Consider the following 23,013-nt stretch of genomic DNA (forward strand, 5'->3'; position numbering starts at 1 on the left):
TTTCTAGGCCATCCTGTCAAAACTGGCTGAAATCCCAAAATTAGGCCAGAAGACTGAAAATTTCGAATTCAGTGTGAAAAGAGCTTTGAAACGAGTATAATATCAGAAAAATAAGTTGGTGGCCTAGAAATCCGAATTTTGAAAAAAACTAGTCCCCCGGTCAAATTTCGTTGTTTTTGCTGTTTTTTCGGCAATTTTTTGCTTTTCAAAAAGTTTTGAGCAGTTTCGGCCTCCAACAATTTGTGGTAGTTTTCCCATCTTATTTCCACCAATTTTCCTCCAGATTTTCAGCTCAAAACAATCAAATCCCTTCCCACAAACCATATTCGCGCCGCAGGCACCCCAGACAGTTATAGATAAGCATTCTAGCGTCGCAGACATGTCTGCGCCAAAGGCGCGCCAGATCATGGATTCTAGCGCCGCAGGAACCTTGTACTGTCATAATATCAACAAAAAAAAATAAGTGGGTGGCCTAGAAATCCAAATTTCCGGAAAACTCCCCCTGTCAAATTGGCCTGAAATCACAAAATTAGGCCGGGAGACTGAAAAATTCGAATTCAGCGTGAAAACAGCTTTTAAATAAGTTTTTTTTTAATAAGTGGGTGGCCTAGAAATCCAAATTTTGAAAAAGTTAGTCCCTCGTCCAAATTTCGTTGTTTTTGTTGGTTTTCGAAGGGTTTTTTCAGTTTTTTGCTTCCAAAAAAGTTTTCCAACTGTTCTTCATTCAAAACAGGAAGTTGGCCTAGAAATACAATCTTTGCAAAAGTTAGTCCCCTGTCAAAACTGGCCTAAAATCACAAAATTAAGCCAGGAGACTGAAAAAGTCGAATTCTGCTAGAAAAGAGCTTTGAAATGAGTATAATATCAAAAAAAATAAGTGGGTGGCCTAGAAATCCAAATTTTGAAAAAGTTAGTCCCTCGTCCAAATTTCGTTAGTTTTGCTGTTTTTCGGCCATTTTTCACTATTTTTCGATGCTCTCTTTCTATTCAGAAGATTAATTATAGAGACCCGAGACCTCAGAATACGGAATCCCATAGAAAGCTCTCCAGAATATTCCATCATTTGGAATATAATATATGTATTCCAAATGATGGAATATGTATCCGGTTGCTATGGAAACTCCCTCCGCATCCTTCCTCTTCCAATATATCTATCTATCGAGAGATGAATATTTTCATTTCCCCCCGCCTCATTCCATATGAAATCCTTAATACCCCAACAGCTGTCGCACACACACGCAATCCCCCACTCCCGTTCGTGTGTCTCTGGAGGAGCATATATGGATCATCTGGTGGTCACACGGGGCAAAAGTAGTCTCGAGAAGACGTGTGTCATACGAGAGCATTTTCGCCCTCTGGGTGTTCGCTTTCTTCACGTGATCATAGTTAGCTCTATTAGTTCGGCACGGTTCTTACAACTGCGCTCCACCGAAATGTCTCTTTTTCTGTCTGAGTCTCTAGACTTCGCACACAATTTTCTGCGGTTTCGGTAGAGCGCGCTGATGTAAGAAGCGTGTCGTGCTAATATATTTCTAAAAGTTTCTGAAATACTTGAAATATTTACAATTTTTATACAAATTAAAGATTTTCGCCTCCGAAAAGCACATGTTTTCATTCAGTTTTCTTTTTATTCCTTTTTGTTCGAATTTTTCCGTCAAAAGTTTTCGAATTTCCTTATTTGGGCATTTTCCCTCCGATTTTCACATGAAAATTGTCTTAAAATCGGTGTTTTTGACACGAAAACAGTCGAAAATTTATGGAAACGACTTCCGGACAGACAGACAGACCTAATTTTGAGCGTTTTTGAAAAGAATTATTGGTTTCGAATCGTTATTTTGAGGTTTTCAGTGAAAAAAATGAGACTTTTGAATTTTTCGGTTTTTTCAGACTATTTTCAGTTCAAAAACTCAATTTTCTCATAGTTTTTCTTGAAATAACGTTTCGATTTTTTTTCAAAACGCTCAAAATTAGGTCTGTCTGTCTGTCCGGATGTACCACGCTTTTTTTTCCACTTCCACCTTTTTTTGAAAAATGTTCAGAAAATTTCGGGTGAATTCGGTGTTTCCAGTACTCAAATCTCAATTTTTCATGTGTTTCGACATTCTGGCGCGCCTCCGGCGCGTTTTTCTTCGATTTCTGCCAATTAAGATTATCTGGCGCGCCTTTGACGCGTTTTCAGAGCTGAAATCTCCATTTTGATGTGTTTTGACATTCTGGCGTTTTTCTTCGATTTCTTACAGTTATAGCTTTCTGGCGCACCTTTGACGCTCTCACGATCTTTTTTCGACGTTTTAGACTGTCTGGCGCGCCTTTGACGTGTTTCCAGTACTTAAGTCTCTATTTTTATGGGTTGTGACATCCTGGGGCGCCACCGGCGCGTTTTAGTTTAATTTCTGCAAATTTTGACTATCTGGCGTGCCTTTGACGCGTATTTATGATTATTTTCCGACATCTCAGTCTGTCTGGCGTGCCTTTGACGCGTTTCTAAAGCTCAAACCTCCATTTCGACGGGTTTTGACGTTCTGGCGCGCCTCAGACGCGTTTTCTTTCGATTTCTGTCAATTTTGACTATCTGGCGTGCCTTTGACGCTCTCACGATCTATTTTTCGACGTTTTAGTCTGTCAGGCGCGCCTTTGACGCGTTTTGATGCGTTTTGACGGTCTGGCGTGCCTTCCACGCGCTTCTGATTTCGTTTTCCCGATCTTTTTACCCAAAATCTCTTATTTTTCAACATCTTTTTTTCCAAATTCTAAATTTTTCAGCCACGATGGCCACGCCCCCCACTCCGACCATCCAAAAATCGCCACTTTTCGATGCGATCGACAAGAATGAAACGGAAAAAGCACTGGATCTATTGAAGACGAGAGAGCAGGCGGCGGAGAGAGACGCCACTGGAATGAGTGTACTCGGATCGGCTGCTTATAGGTAGAAACGACTAATTTTCAGCGTTTTTGAGCTGAAAATTGGATTTTTTAAGTGAAAATCGCGGAATTTTGGCTAAAAAATGAGCTTTTTCAGTCAAAATTGAGCCATTTTAGGCAATTTTGAACAATTTTTAGCCAAAATGTGGACATCCGGACACAGACAGACATACAGACAGAAAAAATTGGCTGAAATTCGTTATTTTCAGCCCAAAATGAGTTTTTCTTTAATTTCAGACAGTTTTGGATAGATTTCACCTCGATTTTCCAGGGTTTCCAGACAAAAAGTATCAGAAAATTGATTTTTGAGCTGAAATGGAGCCGAAATTTTATCAAAACCGAAATTTTCGGCTACGATTCCGCTACTTATGGGTACAAACACTGAAAAAATGCATTTTGGAGCTGAAAAATTGGATTTTTTGCATTTTTTTAGTGGAAAATCGGCTAAAATTGGCCCATTTTAGGCCATTTTAAGCCAAAATGCGGACATCCGGACACTCAGACAGACTCCCTATTTTCAGAGGGGACATCCGGACACTCCTCGTGGTGACACACAGACAGACTTATTCCAATTTGTTTGGACAGAGAGGGGGACATCCGGAAAGGCAGGGGGACAGACAGACAAACGAAAACAAATCGAATTTTTTAGTAGAGAATTGTCTAGATCAATTCTTTTGCAGAGGAAACGTGGCGATTTGCGAGCGAGCGATCGAATTGGGATGTGATGTAAATGATAAGACAGAGGACACTCTCTACACACCTTTGATGTTTGCTGGATTATCAGGTAGGCGGTATGCTATAGCTATCTGGCGCGCTTTTGACGCGTTTCCAGTACATTAATCTCCATTTTTAATAGGTATTTCCATTCTGGCGCGCTTCCGGCGCGTTTTTCTTTGATTTCTGCCAATTATGGCTATCTGGCGCGCCTTTGACGCTGAAGCGTTTTTCGACGTTTTAGTCTGTCAGGCGTGCCTTTGACGCGTTTGACGGTCTGGCGCGCTTTTGACGCGCTTCTCTAATCTCGTTTTCCCGATCTTCTTTTTGCCATTTCCAGGAAATCAAGAAGTGTGCCGGTTGTTGATGGACTCTGGGGCCCGTATGTACTGTGTGAATGGAATCGGAAAAACGGCATCCGAGTTGTCTGCATTCGTTGGACACCACGAATGTGTTGCCATTATCAACAATCATATATCGATTGATTTGATTGAAGAGTTCCTTCGACCGAAAGTGAATGGAGAATACGTTGGAGACGAGGTGTATCCAGATGAACTTCTTGAATTCATTCATTCTCTTTGTGGATCTCATGAAGTTCATCCTGTGAAAATCATCTTTCGATTCAGTAAATATCCAGATTCCATCAAGTATAAGAAGAAGGTAAACACTTTAGATTTTGAGGCTGAAATTAGGCTTGAAAATCTCTGAAAATCGCGAAAAAATGCCTAAATTGACATCCGGATAGATTTTTTAGCTGGAAATAGTTGCAAAATCGATGTTTTTACCACAAAAACGGTCCAAAATTGATGGAAATGACATCCGGACACACCAACCGACAGACAGAACTAATTTTTGCTGAAAATTGATAAAAATCGTCTGAAAATCGCAAAAAAACCCTGTTTTATAGTTTTTAGGCTGAAAATAGTCTCAAAACTATTGTTTTTGACACCAAAACAGTCAAAAATAGCTGGAAATCGGCATTTTTAATGGAGAAGCTACTCAGAAACGATTTTTTTGGGAAAATTGGTACATTTTTAGCCATTTTGAGGCATTTTGAGGCATTTTTCGAAATTTTGGCGCGTTTATGGGTGATTTTGGCTGAAAAGGCTGAAAATCGTCTTTAAATCGATGTTTTTGATACTTAAACAGTCCCAAGACATCCGGACACGCCGACAGACAGACAGATTTAATTTTGAAGCTGAAATTAGGCTTGAAATCCGAAAAATCATCTGAAAAACGCTTAAATTGACATCCGAATAGATTTTTTAGCTGAAAATAGTCTTAAAATCGGTGTTTTTGACACGAAAAGAGTCAAAAATTGATGGAAATGACATCCGGACACACCGATACACAGATAGATCTAATTTTGGGTGGAAAATTGACTATAATTGTCTGAAAATCGCAAAAACCCTGTTTTATAGTTTTTAGGCTGAAAATAGTCTCAAAACTATTGTTTTTGACACCAAAACAGTCCAGAATTGATGGAAATTTTCATTTTTAATGGAGAAGCTACTCAGAAACGATTTTCCCAGAAAAATCGAACCATTTTTAGCCATTTTGAGGCGTATTGCCGAAGTTTTGGACATCCAGACACACCGACAGACTTTTTGGCTGGAAAACATTGCAAAAAACGCTTAAATTGACATCCGAATAGATTTTTAAGCTGGAAATTGTCTTAAAATCGGTGTTTTTGACACCGAAACGGTCCAAAATTGATGGAAATGACATCCGGACAGACCGACACACAGACAGAACTAATTTTGGCTTGAAAATTTGCTGAAAATGGTGAAAAAAAAAACTAATTTTGATAAGATTTGGGCTCAATTTCTATAAAATTGACTGGAAATGGACATCCGGACACTTGGACACCCGGAATGGCAATTTCAGACTGAAAATTTCGGTTTTTTTGAACTTCCAGATGTTATTTTGTTGATTTTTGAGTCATTTTGATAAGATTTTGGCTCAATTCAACTCAAAATTGTCTGAATTGATTGAAAAGACATCCGGACAGACAGACAGACAGAAATACCGAATTTTGAGCGTTTTTTGCAATTTTCAGCCAATTTCCAGCCAAAATCACTTTTTAGCGTTATTTATTAGTGGGAAAATCTATAAAAAGTGCGTTTTTTTTTTGCGTTTTTTACGATTTTCTGCCTATTTTCAGCCAATTTTCCGTACCAAACTCATCCATTTTCAGATTCTGTACGTAATCGATCGTGTATTCGAACGACAACTCCGTTGCAAAGAGAGCAATGAGATAATGTCACTGAAACTGTGGTTGATACTCTTCTTCATGCGAGAAACTTCAAAATTTGTCGAATCGAATTCAGATGATGAGAAGTCTCCAGAAGAGTCGTCACTACAGTATGCCAGAATCATTTCCACGTGGCAAGAAGGCGATGAAATCCGAAAAGCGTTGGATGTTTTATTGAGAAATGCCGTCGCTTCGTTCCCGTATAAACACTCGTTATTACATGAAACACTCGAAAAGGCGTTGAGAAAAACGCCGTGCGGACAGAGACCCACTGCCTACGAGTATATTGTTCAGTCACTTTTTGGACAACGCATTGCGGCTGTATGCCAGTTTTGTTCTGTTTGTGGACATCCGGGTGCCAAGAAGAGGTGTCCCAAGTGTAAAGTAAGGAAGATTTGGCCGAAATTTGGGTGTCCTGGGGTGCCTGCGGCGCTAGAATCCATGATCTGGCGCGCCTTTGGCGCAGACATGTCTGCGACGCTAGAATGCTTTAAAGAGACTACAATCCGGGTGGATTATAGTAATCGGTATGGCTAGACGGTTCAGTGGTATATATTTATTCGGATGCAAAATATAAGTAATATAAGTCAGATACAGCTAACGGGGTTACAGGTAAAGATAGTGGGGAATATAGATGGGGGTACGGTAGATGGGACGGTAGACGGGGGCAGCAGACGATGGGCAGCAGGTGAAGGTGATTGACGGAGGAGATGGTGATTCTCCTTCTCCAGAAGAGGGTATAGAGGAGGCGGCAGGTGTTCTTATATAGTGTTCCGCTTATCCAGTATTCCAGTTTTGCCGGTCGTTAAGGGCTTCGGTAGGTTGGGTAAGAGGCATTGTAGTAGATTGTCGATCAATTAAGCACAGGTATTCGCCATAGAAAGGGAAACACGGCTTGTTCCTTTGTGGGAGATGACGGTGACGTAATCGTGTTCTGGTGATCAGTAATCGCGAGTAATTCCTGGTCGCGATATGCTTATCTATTACTGTCTGGGGTGCCTGCGGCGCTAGAATCGTCTAGGGCGCCTTCGGCGCGAAAATGGACCAATTCTGACTGAAAAACTCGTTTTTGAGTGGTTTTCCTACTAAAAAACCGGAAAATTGGCTGAAAATCGCAAAAAACCGTGTTTTTCACGATTTTTTTCGACTTTTGGAACTCGTTTTGATGTGATTTGAGCTCAAAATTCTTGAAAATGTCTGAAAATGGCTCAATTTCATCTCAAAAATCAATTTTTTCATACTTTTTGAGCTGAAAAAGCTGGAAAATCTATCGAAAATTGTCTGGAAATTAAGAAAAACTCATTTAGGACTGAAAATAACGGATTTCAGCCAATTTTTCTGTCTGTATGTCTGTGTGTCCGGATGTCCAAATTTTGGCTTAAAATGGCCTAAAATGGTCCATTTTTGACTTAAAAAACTCATTTTTGGCCAAAATTCAGCGATTTCAGTCGATTTTCCATTAAAAAATAGAATGATTATCTATTACTGTCTGGTGTGCCATCGGCGCTAAAATCGGCTGGGGCGCCTTCGGCGCGAAGTCGGTAAAACATGTGGTTGTCATGACGAAAAATAGTTAAAAAAAATCGCCAAAAGACAGGAAAACCAACGAAATTTGACCGGGGGACTAACTTTTTTAAAATTTGGATTTCCAGGCCACCAACTTATTTTTCTGATATTATGACAGTACAACGTGCCTGCGGCGCTAAAATCGGCTGGGGCGCCGTCGGCGCGAAAATGGTTGATGGGAAGGGAATTGATTTTTGCAAAAATCTTGCAATTTCGAGAGCCCGTCATGAACTCCAAAATAGGTCGATCTTTCGAAAATGTATATATTCGTGTAGATCAAAACCAGGGCTACATTTTTCTAGTTTATGGTTTTCTGATAGCTCCGCCCACTTTTGAGATATGCGCCTTTAAAGTTTCTCATTTCATTTTTAACGTCAAACTGTGATTTTTACATCAAAATAACCGGAAAATTCCATTTTTTTTACGTTAAAAATCATTCAATTCCAGTTTTGTTCTGTTTGTGGACATCCCGGCGCCAAGAAGAGGTGTCCCAAGTGTAAAGTAAGGAAGATTCGAAATTTGGGTGTCCTGGTGTGCCTGCGGCGCTAGAATCCATGATCTGGCGCGCCTTTGGCGCAGACATGTCTGCGACGCTAGAATGCTTATCTATTACTGTCTGGGGTGCCTGCGGCGCTAGAATCGTCTGGGGCGCCTTCGGCGCGAAAATGGACCAATTTTGTCTGAAAAACTCGTTTTTGAGTGGTTTTTCTACTAAAAATCGGAAAATTGACTGAAAATCGGAAAAAAACTGTTTTTCACGATTTTTTGACTTTTGGAACTCGTTTTGATGTGATTTGAGCTCAAAATTCTTGAAAATGTCTGAAAATGGACATCCGGACGCTCGGACATCCGCAAAGACAATTTCAAACCGCAAACTTCGAATTCAGGATCTGGCGCGCCTTTGGCGCAGACATGTCTGCGACGCTAGAACGCTTATCTATTACTGTCTGGGGTGCCTGCGGCGCGAAAATGGTTGATGGGAAGGGAATTAAGCTGAAAATCTGGAGGAAATTTGGTGGGAAGTAAGCTGGTAAGACTACCGTAAACACTACAAATTGTTAAATGCCGAAAATGCGCAAAACTTTTTGAAAAAGCGAAAAATAGTGAAAAATCGCCGAAAAACAGCAAAAACAACGAAATTTGGACGGGGGACTAACTTTTTCAAAATTTGGATTTCTAGGCCACCAACTTATTTTTTGAGATTATACTCATTTTAAAGCTCTTTTCACGCTGAACTCGAATTTTTCAGTCTCCTGGACTAATTTTTGGATTTTAGGCGAGTTCTGACCGGGGGACTAGTTTTTCATAATTTGGATTTCTAGGCCATCCTGTCAAAACTGGCCTAAAATCCCAAAATTAGGTCAGGAGACTGAAAATTTCAAATTCAGCGTGAAAAGAGCTTTGAAATGAGTATAATATCGAAAAATAAGTTGGTGGCCTAGAAATCCAAATTTTGAAAAAGTTAGTAATTTCGCATTTTTTGAGCTTAAATTCATCAAAATCAAACGGTTTTCAACAATTTTCGTGTAATTTTAAAGCATTTTTAGTCTAAAATACTCCCTATAATCCCCGTTAATTCCAGCTCGCCTACTGCTCGCAAGAATGTCAGAAATTCGACTGGCCAATTCACAAAAAAGTGTGTTCATCGCTGAAAGGAAAACAGGAAACGCCGGCGGAGGACCACATGTCAATGGAGGAATTACAGGAGTCAATCTCTCAAATTGATGCTTAATTTCTGCATTTTTTGATCTACACTCGCAAAACGAAATAATTTAAGAGACAATTATTGAAATCGGTATAAAAAGTAAAATCGTGAAAAATCGCCGAAAAACAGCAAAAACAACGAAATTTGGACGGGGGACTAACTTTTTCAAAATTTGGATATCTAGGCCACCAACTTATTTTTCGATTTTATACTCATTTTAAAGCTCTTTTCACGATGAATTCGAATTTTTCAGTCTCCTGGCCTAATTTTGGGATTTTAGACCAGTTTTGACCGGGGGACTAGTTTTTCATAATTTGGATAATTTTCATAATGCCATCCTGTAAAAACTGGCCTAAAATGCTCAAAATTAGGCCAGGAGACTGAAATATTCGAATTCAGCCTGAAAAGAGCTATGAAATGAGTAAAATATCGAAAAAAAAAGTTGGTGGCCTAGAAATCCAAATTTTAAAAATATTAGTCCCCCGGCCATATTTCGTTATTTTTGCTGATTTTCGGCGATTTTTCTTTTTATACAGATTTCAATAATTGTAGACCTGCATCTTTTCTCAAAATGTTCGTTTTCCAAGTGTAGATCAAACTTTCTATTATTTTGATCTCCCATAATATTGAACCCCAACTATTTGTTTTCCTTCTCTCAGTAATTATAATTCCAGTCATTTCCCTCCGAATTGCCATTTTTTCGCTTTTTTTTTTGCTTTTTTCATTACTGTATTTAATTCCAAATTCTATAATAAATTTATAAATAAGTCGAAAAACATCGTGCTCCATTGACAATTTATAGAAAAGTTATTTCTCAGTAGAGCGCGATTGCATTTTGATTTCGGAGGTTTTTCAAATGAAAAACAAAAACGCGTCAACGGCACGCCAGTCATCTTCCAAATTTCCCCTGAAAAATCTCATTTTCTGAGTAGAAATCTACACTGAACAATTACAATTAAATAAATTATTTCATGTTAAACACAAAAAAACATGGAGAAAGACCACTTAACATTAAAAAAGGGGAAACAGGACATAATTACTTAATAAAGAATAATTTTAAGTGCACTTAGAGAGATAACTGGGATTTATCAAGAGGTGCGGATATTCACAAAAGAGAAATTAATAGAATATACCGGTATTGATTGAAAATCAATTGAATAAATTGTGATTTTCTCAGCGAAAAAACGATTATAAACTACAGTAACCCAAGATGACGGGATGGGGGCGCGCAACTGTAGATCAAACCGAATATTCTTTTGAGAAAATACACATAAACTGGGGTAAAATTAAAAGAAAAAAGTAAAATTAAATAAAATTAAAGAGAAGTTAATTATTTTTTGATTGAGACGAGCATCCGGGAGCGTGCTGTTGTGGAGTGTATCTGAAAAATATTGGAAATTGATCGATTTTTTGTTGATGTGAATTTTCCCTTCAAAAATCACTTCGAATTCTCGTAAATCGACAAGAACCCTCGTAAATCTATGCAAAGCTGGAAAATAGCGAAAATTGGGGGGTTTATCTCTCTTCTCTTAATAAAAATAGGAATTATACAATAGTAATCAAGAAAACGTAAATCCACCCGAAAAACTTTTTTTTTAATTCATTGGTAATCGTGCATTAAATTGCTGGAATGAACTTCCTGAACATGTTTTCCCCGTTAAAATTTCTTCCCGGTGTTTTAAATCTAATATTGCCAAACTAAATCTTACTAAATATCTTACCCTCAATACCCATACCATCTAATTCTGTGACCCGGTCTAATTTGAATCTCACTTAACTCCTCTTCTGAATGTAACGTGTCAGTGACTTGTTCCTTCGTTTCAAATAAAATATAATATAATATCTCTCGTAAATCTACTGCAAAAAAAAAACCAGAAAATTGAGCTTTTCAGTGAAAAATTCAAGAAAATTGGGTTCTTGAGGTTATTTTCAGCTCAAAAACCCAAATTTCTCATACTTTTTCCACCGAAAAACCAGAAAAATCATCGAAAAAAAATAACGATTCGAAGCCGATTTTACTCTTCAAAACGCTCAAAATTAGGTATATCTGTCTGTCGGTCTGTCCGGATGTCTTTTCGGTCAATTCAGACTAATTTTGAGCTGATTTGAGCCATTGTTCTCATCAAAATGACTCAAAAATCAACAAACTGGTATCTGACAGGTCAGAAAAAAAAAACCGGATGTCCATTTTCAGTCATTTTCAAGAAATTTGTGAACAAATCTTATCAAAATGAGTTCCAAAAGTCACAAATTCTCTCAAAATACAAAAAAAACTGGTAACGTAGAGGGCGCTGTCGGTGGTGTTTCTGAGTCGATTTCAGCGTTTTTTTTTTGCAATTTCCAGACGATTTTTATCAATTTTCAGCCAACTTGCCATCCAAAATTAGACCTATCTGTCGGTTAGTGTGTCCGGATGTCATTTCCATCAATTTCGGACTCTTTTGGTGGTAAAACATCGATTTTAAGACTATTTTCAGCTCAAAAATCTATTCGGATGTCAATTTAAGCGTTTTTTGCAATGTTTTCCAGCCGAAAAGTCTGTCAGTGTGTCTGGATGTCCAAAACTTCGAAAAATGCCTCAAAATGGCTAAAAATGGACAAATTTTCCCCAGAAAAATCGTTTCTGAGTAGTTTTTTCCATTAAAAATCCCAATTTTCAGCTATTTTTGACTGTTTTGGTGTCAAAAACAGCGATTTTAAGACTACCTATTTTCAGCTCAAAAATGGTGGATTTTGTGCCCAAATCTAATAAAATCTTTGAAATTTTAAGCCCAAAAACCATACCTCTGCCCCTTTCTTCCTCTCAACGATGGTATTCTCGTCTGTGTCTGCGTCTGCAGCTGCTTGTCTCCAGCCTCAGACGACGCTCTCGAATCTGGCCGTGACGGCGAATCGAATAGAGATCCCTTCGAGTTGGACGTACTTCCCACTCGACTCAATTTTCCAGCCGACATATCAGACGGTGCCCTCGGGATTCGAGACGGGCGGTGGTCTGGAGTAGTGGTTACAGTATACCCAGCAGTTCCACCGAGTCCTCCACTCATCGGAACACTTCGATCAGTTTTCTCTCGTATTTTCATAATTGGTCCGGGTGTTCCAGTCGTCGGAATCTCCTTTGCGTGTCGATTCTTTGTGAATGCTCTCATTGAGTCGAGTGCGTGTGTCGGACGTGATTCTGGGAACATATTGATGTTGAGACGTCCTTTTGCACGACATGGATCATGTTTATGGAGGAATTCGTCCAACGACTCCCATCCACCACCGACACGAACCATTACTGTCGATCGGAGGATTCGAACCATTCGTTTGATATGAGTGTCACCGAACTGCAAAATGGATTTATTCATTGGGCTACTGTAGCGCGCTGGCGCGCCGAGAACGCTATCGTGATATAGCGCCAGAAAATCGAAATTAGTGTCGATTTACGCCGTAAATCTACACTAAAAACTGGTTCAGAGTGTAAATCAAAGAAAACCATCGGTTCTAGTGTAATTTTACGGCGTAAACTCACACTAACATCGAATGTTCGCCATCTGAGATAGCTTTGACTAATTATTTCTCTTTGGAGTACTGTAGGGAATGGAGTACTGTATCGCCCTGGCGCGCCGTTGGCGCTATCTTAACACGGCGATTTACAGCTATTCTAAGGTTGGGTTACGGTGTAAATCGACTTCAAATAGATTTTTTACTCAAAATATCGCGATTTACGCCGTAAATCCACACGGAAATTCGGAAAGTTTCTGTGAAAGATAGCTCTGATTACAGCTTAGCGAAAAATCAAAATTGGTGTCGATTTACGACGTAAATCTACACTAAAAACTGATTCGGAATGAAAATTGAAGAAAACCATAGATTCTTGTGTCGATTTACGGCGTAAATCCACATAAAATCGGATTTTGTTCGAAATTTATCATTTTCAGAGTTTTTTGCCGAAAAATTCCAAAAATCGGTGATAGTGTCGATTTACGGCGTAAATCTACACGAAATCGTAACTTTTATAAAATCGATAGAGTAGAGCGTATTTTCTAGAGATTAATTCTCCTAAACCCCGTGTACTACAGTAAGCTACAGTAATCCGTAAATTTCTCTGAATCCCTCGGATCCAAGGGCTACAGTACCCGAGATTCCCAAGCTACCGTAATCTCTTTAAATTCCAAATCTGGGCTACAGTACTCTCATCAAAACCATTTCTACAGTATGCTACCGTAATCCTACATGATCGCTGTCTTCGCTATCCCCGCTGTTTCAGCCAAAAAACTCGAGTTTTTGTGTCGATTTACGACGTAAATCCACACCAAACTCTCAAGGGATACTGTAATTTCAGCCAAAACTCACTCTATAATGATTCTCTGAAATCTTCTCAATCTGATACGGTGTACAACAACTACACGTCTTCTTCTGTCGTTCGATTTCATGGGTAATCTTCTCAGTGTCGGTTTGTGGCTTCGCGTTTCTCTGCAATTCATATCTGGATTTTCAGGCAAAAAATTTCAGATTTTCAGCCAAAAAAATTTCAGATTTTCAGCCAAAAAACTTCAGATTTTCAGCCAAAAAATTTCAGACTTTTTTCAGCCGAATTTCAGAATTTTTTCAGTCAAATTTCAGACTTACATTAGCCGAATCGAATCGGAGTGCATTTATGAACTCTTTCGCGTTAATCATTCCATCGCCTTTGTCGAACAAATTGGCGACTTTCTCCATTTCAAGTCGGGATGTTGGGAATTCTGAAAATTTCACATTCTGGGGGCGGAAATCCAAAAAAATACATCAAAAATGCACATTTTTACATAAAAACTCATCAAAACCGAGGGAAGAATAGAATAGAGTATAGAAGAGAGAGAGAGATACAGAAAACACTCAAAAAAAATTACGGTAGAGCGCACTTGCATACACAGAGAAATCGAATAGAAATAGAGAGAAGAAGGAGTTGCAAACCAAAAAGAGAGAAAACAACATTCCATAGATTCTTGAAATCGGTATGAAGTGGTGGCCTAGAATCCGACAACCATCGGCCATCGAAGGGAAATTTAAATTTCATTTTTTGGTTCTTTCGGGGAAAAATGATGCTGAAAATCGCTATTGGCTCAGCATTTTTCTCACAACTGCGCTCCATTGCAAACGAGAGAGAATCGGTGAGAGAGAGACGCAGAGTTTTTCTCATTTTTTGGCGTAAAACTCTGCGTCTCTCTTACCGGATACTCTCTAGTTTGCATTGGGGCGTAGTTGTGAGAAAAACGCTGAGCCAATAGCGATTTTCAGCACCATTTTTCCGCGAAAAAAACCCGAAAAATCGCTTAAAAATCATTGAAAAATGAAATAAAATTCAATTTTTCCCCAAAATAGCCGAGTTGTCGGATCCTAGGCCACGCCTACTTTTTATACCGATTTCAACTTTTTTTCATTCCATAAATGAGATATTCCATCTATAACTTACTCGAATAGACGATTGTCGAATTGGGAATTACGTCTAAAATTCAGAGGAAAAGTCGAGAGAAGTGGGGACCCAGAAGTACCGTAACCCGGGGGGAAATAAGCTCCGCCCCTTTTCAGGTTTCAGGGGAAAATCGGAAAAGTACCGTAACCCACGGTAAGCCTACTGTCAAGCAGATATGGGAATTAGTACCGTAACTCAGAAAGGTTTTGAATTTTTCGGAATCATTAAAATTTCAAAAATCTGTTTTTTAATGAAAAAAAAAATCGAATTCGTCAAATTTTAATCAAAACAAATTAAATTTGGTGTCGATTTACGGCGTAAATTCACACAAAATCGGAGGATTTTTTGAGAAAATCTTATTTTTGATCTATTTTCAGTCAATTTCAGTCAATTTTAGCAAAAAAAAAGAGGATTTCATTTCAAAAACTTGAAAATTCTAAAGTAAACGCGCTCTACTGCAAAAAACTGGAAATTTTCGATAGAGCGCGTTTGCAACCTGATTTTGAAAAAATTTCATTTTTTACCGATTTTCAGCCAATTTCAGTCAATTTTAGCTGAAAAATAGTTGGAAAAACTCGCAATTTTCAAGAAAATATCATTTCTGATCAATTTTCAGTCAATTTTAGCTCAAAAACTCACTGGAGCCAATAATACCATCAATGAACATGAAAATGAACAAAAAATCAAATTTGGTGTAGATTTACGACGTAAATTCACATTCAAACTCAATTTTGTTCGAAATTTAGCATTTTCCGAGCATTTTTTAAAAAATTGAACAAAAAAATCGAATTCTGTGTCGATTTACGGCGTAAATTCACACAAAATTGAACTTTTCGATAAAATCGGTAGAGCGCGTTTGCTAGTGCCCAGTTTTTGCACTTTTAAGAAAATCTTGATTTTGAACAATTTTCAGTCAATTTCAGCCAATTTCAGCGGAAAAAAAGCGAAAAAACATAGAAAATTTGCTCGTTTGCTAGAGCTCAGTTTATGCAGCTTTTAAGCATTTTAGAAGTCTAGAATCTCATTTTTGAGCCATTTTCAGTCAATTTCCGTCAGTTTTAACCGCTTTTTGAGCGATTTTCAGTCATTTTCAGCTAAAAACTCACTGGATCCAATAATGCCATCAATGAACACTTGTCTCGGCACATTTCCAGTATGAAGTCTATCAATTCGTCGGAATAAATCGGAGACTCTCGCCTTCGCATGATCATTCCATTCAACATATCTCTCTTTCCAATCCTCCCATTTCCATCCTTCCAATCGTTTCATTTCTTCCAAAAGTGCCTTTTGATTGTCGAGTGACGATTGCAATCCCATCGCATCCAACCACAATTTCTTCCATTCCGTCGACAACATTTCTGCAGCCGCATTCCTGACTCCGCCCTTTTTCGATGCTTTACACGCCGCGTCGACTTCTGGCTGTTGCTCGCGGAGCTCAAAATCGAGTTCGCCGAATTCGCGGAGATTTTGTTCCATTGTTTCGAGATCCTGCAAGAAAAGAAATCGGTGAATTAGGGAGAGAGAGATATGGGGGGGGGCGGAGCTTAGCAGATAGACTCCGCCTATTTTCAAACAATAGTGGGCGGAGACAAGGTTATTTAGCGCCGCCCACTTTTCATGGTCAAAATTGGATAACCCCCGCCCACTTTCGGCAATTTTGTTGAAATTTCAGCTTTTTCTTTATTTTGAGATGAGAAAGTGCCCAAAGTGGGCGTGGCTTAGTCAAGCCCCGCCCACTTTTTCAGCAAATTTTTGGTAAAATTTGTTGAAATTTCAGCTTTTTCCTAACTTTGAAGTGGAAAACTGCCCGAATTGGCTTAAAAAGGGGCGGAGCCTAATTAAGCCCCGCAGCTTTTGCAATTTTGCCGCACATATAGTCTTTGGGCGGATTAAAACGGAATTCATTCAATTTTTCTCAAATTTGAGCCTTAAAGTGACAAAATAGAAAATATGTGAAGCATTTTTAAATCTTGGTCAATAATGGGCGTGGCTTTTGCTATTTCGTTGAAATTTCAGCTCATTTTCCCCATTTTGAGATGGAAAACCGTAAAAATTTGGTTAAAAAGGGGCGAAGCCTAGATAAGCTCCGCCCCTTTTTTGTAGTTAATTTAGACTCATTTTTCAACTTATTTTCAGAGCCGTTTCAAACTAATTTGAAAATGCTTCAAAAGTTAAGCTCCGCCCCCTTTTGCAGTTTTGCCGCACAACCCGTTTTTAGTTAATATAGGCTAATTTCCAACTACGAAAGTGCCAAAACTGGGCGGTGCCTTGTCAAGCCACGCCCACTTTTTTGCAATTTTCAGCGATTCTCAGTCCGTTTCAGCTGTTTCCGGTCATCATACTTTCGCGCCTGTTTCTGATTCGAAAATGCCTTAAGCTCCGCCCCTTTTGCAATTTTGACACACAACTCTCTAATTTTCGCTCAATTTTGAGCTAGTCCCGCCCACTTTTTTGCAATTTAATCCATTTTTCGCGCCTTTTTTCGCGGCGTCCCTACCTGAGCCGGTGGCTTCTCAATCATCTTATTCAACTCCTCTCTCTTCTGAGCCGCGAATTTCGCCAACTTCTGAATCTGTTCATTGTGCTCTTTAGCCTTCTGCTCATCTTCAAGAAGTGCGAATTCTCTCTCATCAACTTTCTCCTTCACTTCTTTCCATCTCGCCTCGACAACTCTCATCCAATTTCTGAGAATTGGTTCAGCCGACGGTTGACACTTTGTCAGAATCTCGTCTCCTTTCTCAAGGCATCCGTCGTATCGTTCTTTCGCTTCGTCCATTTCCGCCTTCACCGTCTCGACGTCATTCAATCCGGCACTCTTCAGCTTTTGCTCTTCGACGGCAAGCCAATCGAGCAGAGCGTGCGTTTTCGCGTCGAATTCTTCAGCCGCTTGTTCGGCTTCCTGCAAAAATGAGTACTGTACCTACAGTAATCCACAAACACAAAAAAAGGTGGATTTTTAGACAAAAAATCGAAAAATTTTCCTTCGAAGTGTCGATTTACGGCGTAAATCCACACCAAATTCAAATTATGTTCGAAATGGAGAATTTTTTGCCAAAAAAAAATCGAAAAAACTGTCTCAGTGTCGATTTACGGCGTAAATTCACACAAAATCGAATTTTTTGATAAAATCGATACGGTAGAGCGCGTTTTTTAGAACTGTATCCTAAACCCCGTGTACTACAGTATGCTACAGTAATCCCCAATTTTTTCTGAATCCCTCGGATCCAAGGGCTACAGTACCCGAGATTCCCAAGCTACCGTAATCTTTTTAAATTACAAATCTAGGCTACAGTACCCTCATCAAAACAATTTCGTGACAGTATGCTACCGTAATCCTACAGAATCGCTATCTCATCCAAAATTCATTGAATCCTGGATCCAAGGTACCGTAACCCATCCAAACAATTTTGTGACCCTATCCTACATTTTCGCTATCCTCGCTATCCTACAGTATGCTACCGTAATCCTACGATATTTTGAATCCAGGATCCAAGGGTTACAGTATCCTCAATCTATGACCCTAGGATCCTGGATCCAAGGGCTACAGTACTCTAATCCTAGGATCCTGGATCCAAATGCCTACAGTATCCTTATCCTAGGATCCAGGATCCAAATAGTTACAGTATCCTAATTCTAGGATCATGGATCCAAATGGCTACAGTATCCTAATCCTAGAATCCCGGATCCAACTGGCTACAGTACTCTAATCCTAGAATCCCGGATCCAAATGCCTACAGTATCCTTATCCTAGGACCCTGGATCCAAATGCCTACAGTATCCAAATCCCAGGATCCTAGATCCAACTGGCTACAGTATCCAAGGCCAAGGATCCAGGATCCAAGGACGACAGTATCCTCATCCAAGGATCCTAGGATCCAGGATCCAACTGGCTACAGAATCCTAACCCAACGATCCTGGAACGAAATGCCTACAGTATGCTAATCCAAGGATCCTGGATCCAAATGGTTACAGTATCCTAATCATAGGATCCTAGAATCCAGGATCCAAATGCCTACAGTACTCTAATCCTAGGATCCTGGCTCCAAATGCCTACAGTATCCGTATCCTAGGATCCAGGATCCAACTGGCTACAGTATCCTAGGATCTAGGATCCAATTTCTACCGTAACCCACCTTAATACTATCCCCTCTCTGTCTAGCAGCCTCCTCCACTTTCTGCCACTTCTCCACAAGTCGTTCCTTCGCCTGCGCTATCGAATCCTTCTCATCAACCCCCGAAGCCAACAACGCGTCCGCCTTCTTCACCACCGTCTTCACCCCATTCTCTTTCGTCTTTCTTTCGGCAGCCCGTCTCGTCTCCTCATCCACCAACTGTCTCACTACATCGATATCTCCGAATACCGGTTGATGCTCCGCCTCCTGATATCTCTGCAACTCCTCATCCACCCACGTCTCCAAATCGTTCATCGACTCCTCGAAGACTCCGCCCTCCAACACCGCTTGCTCCGCCTCCCTGAGTCGATCCCTCAACTTCTTGATCATCTCATTCCATCTCTTGCTCATCTTCTCGTTGCTCATCGCAATCTGCTTATATTCCGATCGTGTCGCCCGTTCCGCCAATCCGATCCCTCGTTTTCTCGTCACATCGAACAGTGTCTGTTTGCCTGTCACATCTCTCTGCGCCTCTTTCACTTCCTCCAATTTCGCCTTCAACTTATCCAACGAACTCGTCGTTCCAGGCTCCACGGCGATTCGCTCGAGCACGTCGGCGACAAAATGCTCCAACTCGTGGAGCCCATCTTGCCACGTCGCCACTTCGTCTCGTGTCGTCGCTAATTGTTTCGCACGTTCGGCACTTCGTCCGGCGATCTTTTCGACGCGATGTTTGAGTGAAACGAGACGATTTTTGATCGGAATTGCGTCCTTTTTCTCACAATAATATTGCATTCGGACGCCCGACGCTTGATGTTGTGTCATTGATGTCTTTCTTCCAGCCACTTCGTCCATCCATGATTCATGTTCAGATAGTTGCTTTTCGATGAGTTCCGGAAGACGTGAGATTGGTGGAAGGTCTGTCAGTTTTCGTTCGGCGTCTGGAAGGAAAAATTTAGAAATTTTAAAGGAAAATTGAGACATTTTTAAAGAAAAAACTGGGAAAAACGTTGTAAAATCAACATTCCTGGAGGGAATTTCAGCTAAAAAAAACATTTTGATACATCTTATGTCCATTTTCAGCCAAAAATCACTTTTCACAGAACTTTCAGCCGAAATTTATCACTTAAGAGTGTTTTAGCTCCAACTTTCAGCCGAAATTTATCACTTAAGAGTGTTTTAGCTCCAATTTTCAGCCTTTTGGCTTAAAACATATGATTTTCGGTTGAAATTCCGTTGTTTTTAAACTATAATTGCAGATTTTCAGCACAAAACCAGTTTTACAGTAAAAATACGTCTAAATCGCAAAACTTTTCACCATTATGTCGATTTTCAGCAATAAAGCAAGTTTTCATCAGAAATTTATCAAAATAGGCTCGAATCCGTATATTAGTTCCGATTTTCTGAGCTTTCATACTAGATTACAGTATCCCTATCCTGGATTGCAGCCTCCTAAGGCTACAGTACCGTTATCCAGGATCATTTGCCAAAAACTCAATTTTCAGGCAGAAAACCGCTTTTTTAGACAAATTTCAGCTGGAAAATCCTGGATTTCTGCCTCCTGGCATTACAGTACCCCTATCCTGGATCACAGTAACCATATCCGGCGCTACAGTACTTCTATCCAAGTGCTTCAATCCTAGACTACAGTACTTCTATCCAAGTGTTCTGATCCTAGATTACAGTAACTCTATCCTGGATTTCTGCCTCCTGAGACTACAGTACCCCTGTCCTGGATCACAGCAAGCAAATCCAGTGCTACAGTACTCCTATCCAAGTGCTCCGATCCTAGATTACAGTACCCCTATCCTGGATTTCTGCCCCCTAGAGTCAACAGTACCCTCTATCATGTGCTCCGATCCTAGATCCGGGACTACAGTACCCCTCAACAAAACTCACCAACAATCCATCCTTCCATATCGTTCAACGCGTTCTCCAACGCGACAGCCTGCTCGTAAGCCAACTGTAACTTCTTCTCTCGATCCACAAGCAACTCTTTCACCTTGCTCCATTTCGTTTTCATCGTCGCATGCGTTTTGGCGAGCCACGTGTCTTCTCCCTGCGTCTCCTCCTCTCTCAAATATCTCTCCGTCGCCGTCAAATGCGTCTCCAATGGCTGTGAATTCGTCTCAACGTCCTGTTTGAGCGCGTTAAACTCATCCAACTGAAATTCGGCAGTCTCCGGCAATCCTCCAGTGGGTTTCGTGGATTGAAGCGCCGCCTCCGTTTCCTCCAACCATCTCTGCCATCTCTCCACTTCTCCGCCCACATTTTCAGCCTCTTTCTTCGATATCTCAATTTCAGAGGCCAACGATTTCAACAACTTCTGAATCTCCTCCCATTTCACATTCATCTCCCCGAGTTTTTCAGAAGTTTCAGCGTCCAATGCTCCAGATGTCCGAATGTATTGTTGAGCGGCGTTATTGACAGTATCCACACTGTGTTGATGCGCGTGAACGTCGTTACTCAACACGACGAGTTTACACTGAGCAATCTCGATATCCCTCAAATTCATCGCTGTTTTCGGTGGAGCAATTTCTCGGAGTGTCGTCTTTGTCTTATCCATCCAAGCGGTGAGTTGAGCAATCGCATCCGCCAATTTTCCCATTTGGAGCATCGAGTTCTCCAATTTGTGCTCTCTTTCAGCGAGTGCCGCATTCAGACGAGTCCATCTTCCGTTCAACTCGGCCACCGGTTGTCTTACGGTAGCTGCCAAATGGGGCGGGGCGTCGGCGGCGAGTTGGAGAGCCGTCGCGACTACTTGCTCTTTTGCCACTCCTCGTTCGTCCACTTCGTCTTTGAATCTGAAAAAAAATGAAACAATTTCAGAAAATCAGTCAAAATCACTTAAATGGGGCGGAGTCTAGACAGGCTCCGCCCTATTTTTTGAAAATTAGTTTTAAAAGTGGACATGTCAATTTAGCATTTTTTCAATCACTTTCTAATTGAAATTAGGCTCCGCCCATTTTCAGTCAGGAGTCCAAAATCTAAGCCCCGCCCAATTTTTCGTTAGCCAACTCTCCTAACTGTCTATCTGTCTGTTTTATCTAAACGTCCGGATGTCCGCCTGATGTCTATCTGTCAATCTGTTTGTCCAGATGTCCGGATATTCGTCTGTCTTTCTGTCCAGATCAGGGCTGTGCGAAAAATTTTTCGGACGAAAAATTTTTTCGGGTTTTTCGGTGGTTTTCGAAAAATTTTGAGGCGAAAAATTTTTCGGGCCAAATTTTCCGAAAAATTTTACGGCGAAAAATTTTTCGGTGCAATCTTTTCGAAAAAGTTTTTCGGACGAAAAATTTTCGGATAATTTTCGAAAAAACCGTTCGAAAAATTTTGGAAATTTCTCCTAAAATTTCAAATATAAGTTACAAAAATAGTGATTTTTCGATTTTTCCTGAAATTCTGTACTCAAAAACAGGTTTCTATCAGTCTTTCTACAAAATACTTACAGTTTTCACACAAATTCAAGATTTTTGGCCCGAAAAACACATTTTGCAGACAATTTTCTGGAAACTTTTTTTTTCGAATTTTTCGGTTTTTTCGGTCCGAAGTTTTCGAAAAAAATAAGTTTTTCGGTTTTTTCGGTACCAAGATTTCGAAAAAAAAGTTTTTCGAAAATTTTTCGGAAACTTTTTTTCGCACAGCCCTGGTCCAGATGCCCCCCTCCCCCGATTTGAATTTTTAAAACACGTCAAAAGCACGCCAGGCTCTTCAAAAAAAAAATTCGGTCATTTTAAACGCGTCAAAGGAACGCCAGACTAGCAGAAAATTGAGAGTTAGGTTATTTTAAACGCGTCAAAAGCACGCCAGGCTCTTCAAAAAACATCAAATTTACCTATGCAACTCATCCAACATGTGTCCAATCTCTGTCATCTGTTTCGCGTGTTCAACGGGTGCCATCTTCAGAAGACGTCCCTCAGCCGTATCCAACCATTTCATAAGTGATTGAAGGTCTCCGTGGAATGCCATCGCCTCCTCCATCGCCGCAATCAAATCTCTCTTTTTCTCAGCAAACAATCCAGTGATCGTCGAGAATCCGCCACGTACATTCGCCACTTGACTCTCGATTACAGCCTTCTCGTCGTCTGGAACGTAGCCGGCGAGTTGTTGGCCAGCGATACTGAGTGCTTCGATTCGAGGACGTGTTCGTTCCATTTCGTTTGCCACCTGGAAGAGAAATGAGTTTTCTAGAGGATTTGGCTGAAATTTGATGAAATTGAGACTGAAAGTTCCGTCAAAATCGTGTTTTGAACGCGTCTAAGGCACCCCAGATTGGCAAAAACGGCGAATTCGGTAATTTAAAACG

At 40.2% G+C, this 23,013-nt stretch overlaps 3 protein-coding genes across 3 annotated transcripts in view; 2 read left to right on the plus strand and 1 right to left on the minus strand.

Annotated features, from left to right (window-relative positions):
* Positions 1–2,768: 2,768 nt before the first annotated feature.
* Positions 2,769–9,188, plus strand: GCK72_003221 (uncharacterized protein; the record flags this gene model as incomplete). Its single annotated transcript, XM_053723894.1, has 5 exons — positions 2,769–2,926; positions 3,603–3,706; positions 3,977–4,296; positions 5,834–6,274; positions 9,039–9,188. 5 exons carry the CDS (start codon positions 2,769–2,771, stop codon positions 9,186–9,188), a joined length of 1,173 nt encoding a protein of 390 aa, XP_053592539.1.
* A 1,299-nt stretch (positions 9,189–10,487) lies between these two features.
* GCK72_003222 (uncharacterized protein) overlaps positions 10,488–23,013 on the minus strand; it is a gene marked incomplete at both ends in the record, with an annotated part of 53,024 nt that continues 40,498 nt past the window's right edge. Inside the window, 9 exons of the mRNA XM_053723895.1 lie at positions 10,488–10,542; positions 11,946–12,487; positions 13,497–13,616; positions 13,773–13,885; positions 15,702–16,083; positions 17,093–17,494; positions 18,729–19,648; positions 20,607–21,511; positions 22,543–22,874. Coding sequence (XP_053592540.1) covers positions 10,488–10,542; positions 11,946–12,487; positions 13,497–13,616; positions 13,773–13,885; positions 15,702–16,083; positions 17,093–17,494; positions 18,729–19,648; positions 20,607–21,511; positions 22,543–22,874 — 3,771 coding nt within the window. The remainder of the gene's footprint in view (positions 10,543–11,945; positions 12,488–13,496; positions 13,617–13,772; positions 13,886–15,701; positions 16,084–17,092; positions 17,495–18,728; positions 19,649–20,606; positions 21,512–22,542; positions 22,875–23,013) is intronic.
* GCK72_003223 (uncharacterized protein) lies at positions 11,289–12,476 on the plus strand (the record flags this gene model as incomplete). The annotated part of the gene is made up of 2 exons (XM_053723896.1): positions 11,289–11,322; positions 11,932–12,476. The coding sequence occupies 2 exons, from the start codon at positions 11,289–11,291 to the stop codon at positions 12,474–12,476; spliced, it is 579 nt and encodes a 192-aa protein (XP_053592541.1).

Source organism: Caenorhabditis remanei, chromosome I (assembly GCF_010183535.1).
Source record: "Caenorhabditis remanei strain PX506 chromosome I, whole genome shotgun sequence".
Lineage (NCBI taxonomy): Eukaryota > Metazoa > Nematoda > Chromadorea > Rhabditida > Rhabditidae > Caenorhabditis > Caenorhabditis remanei.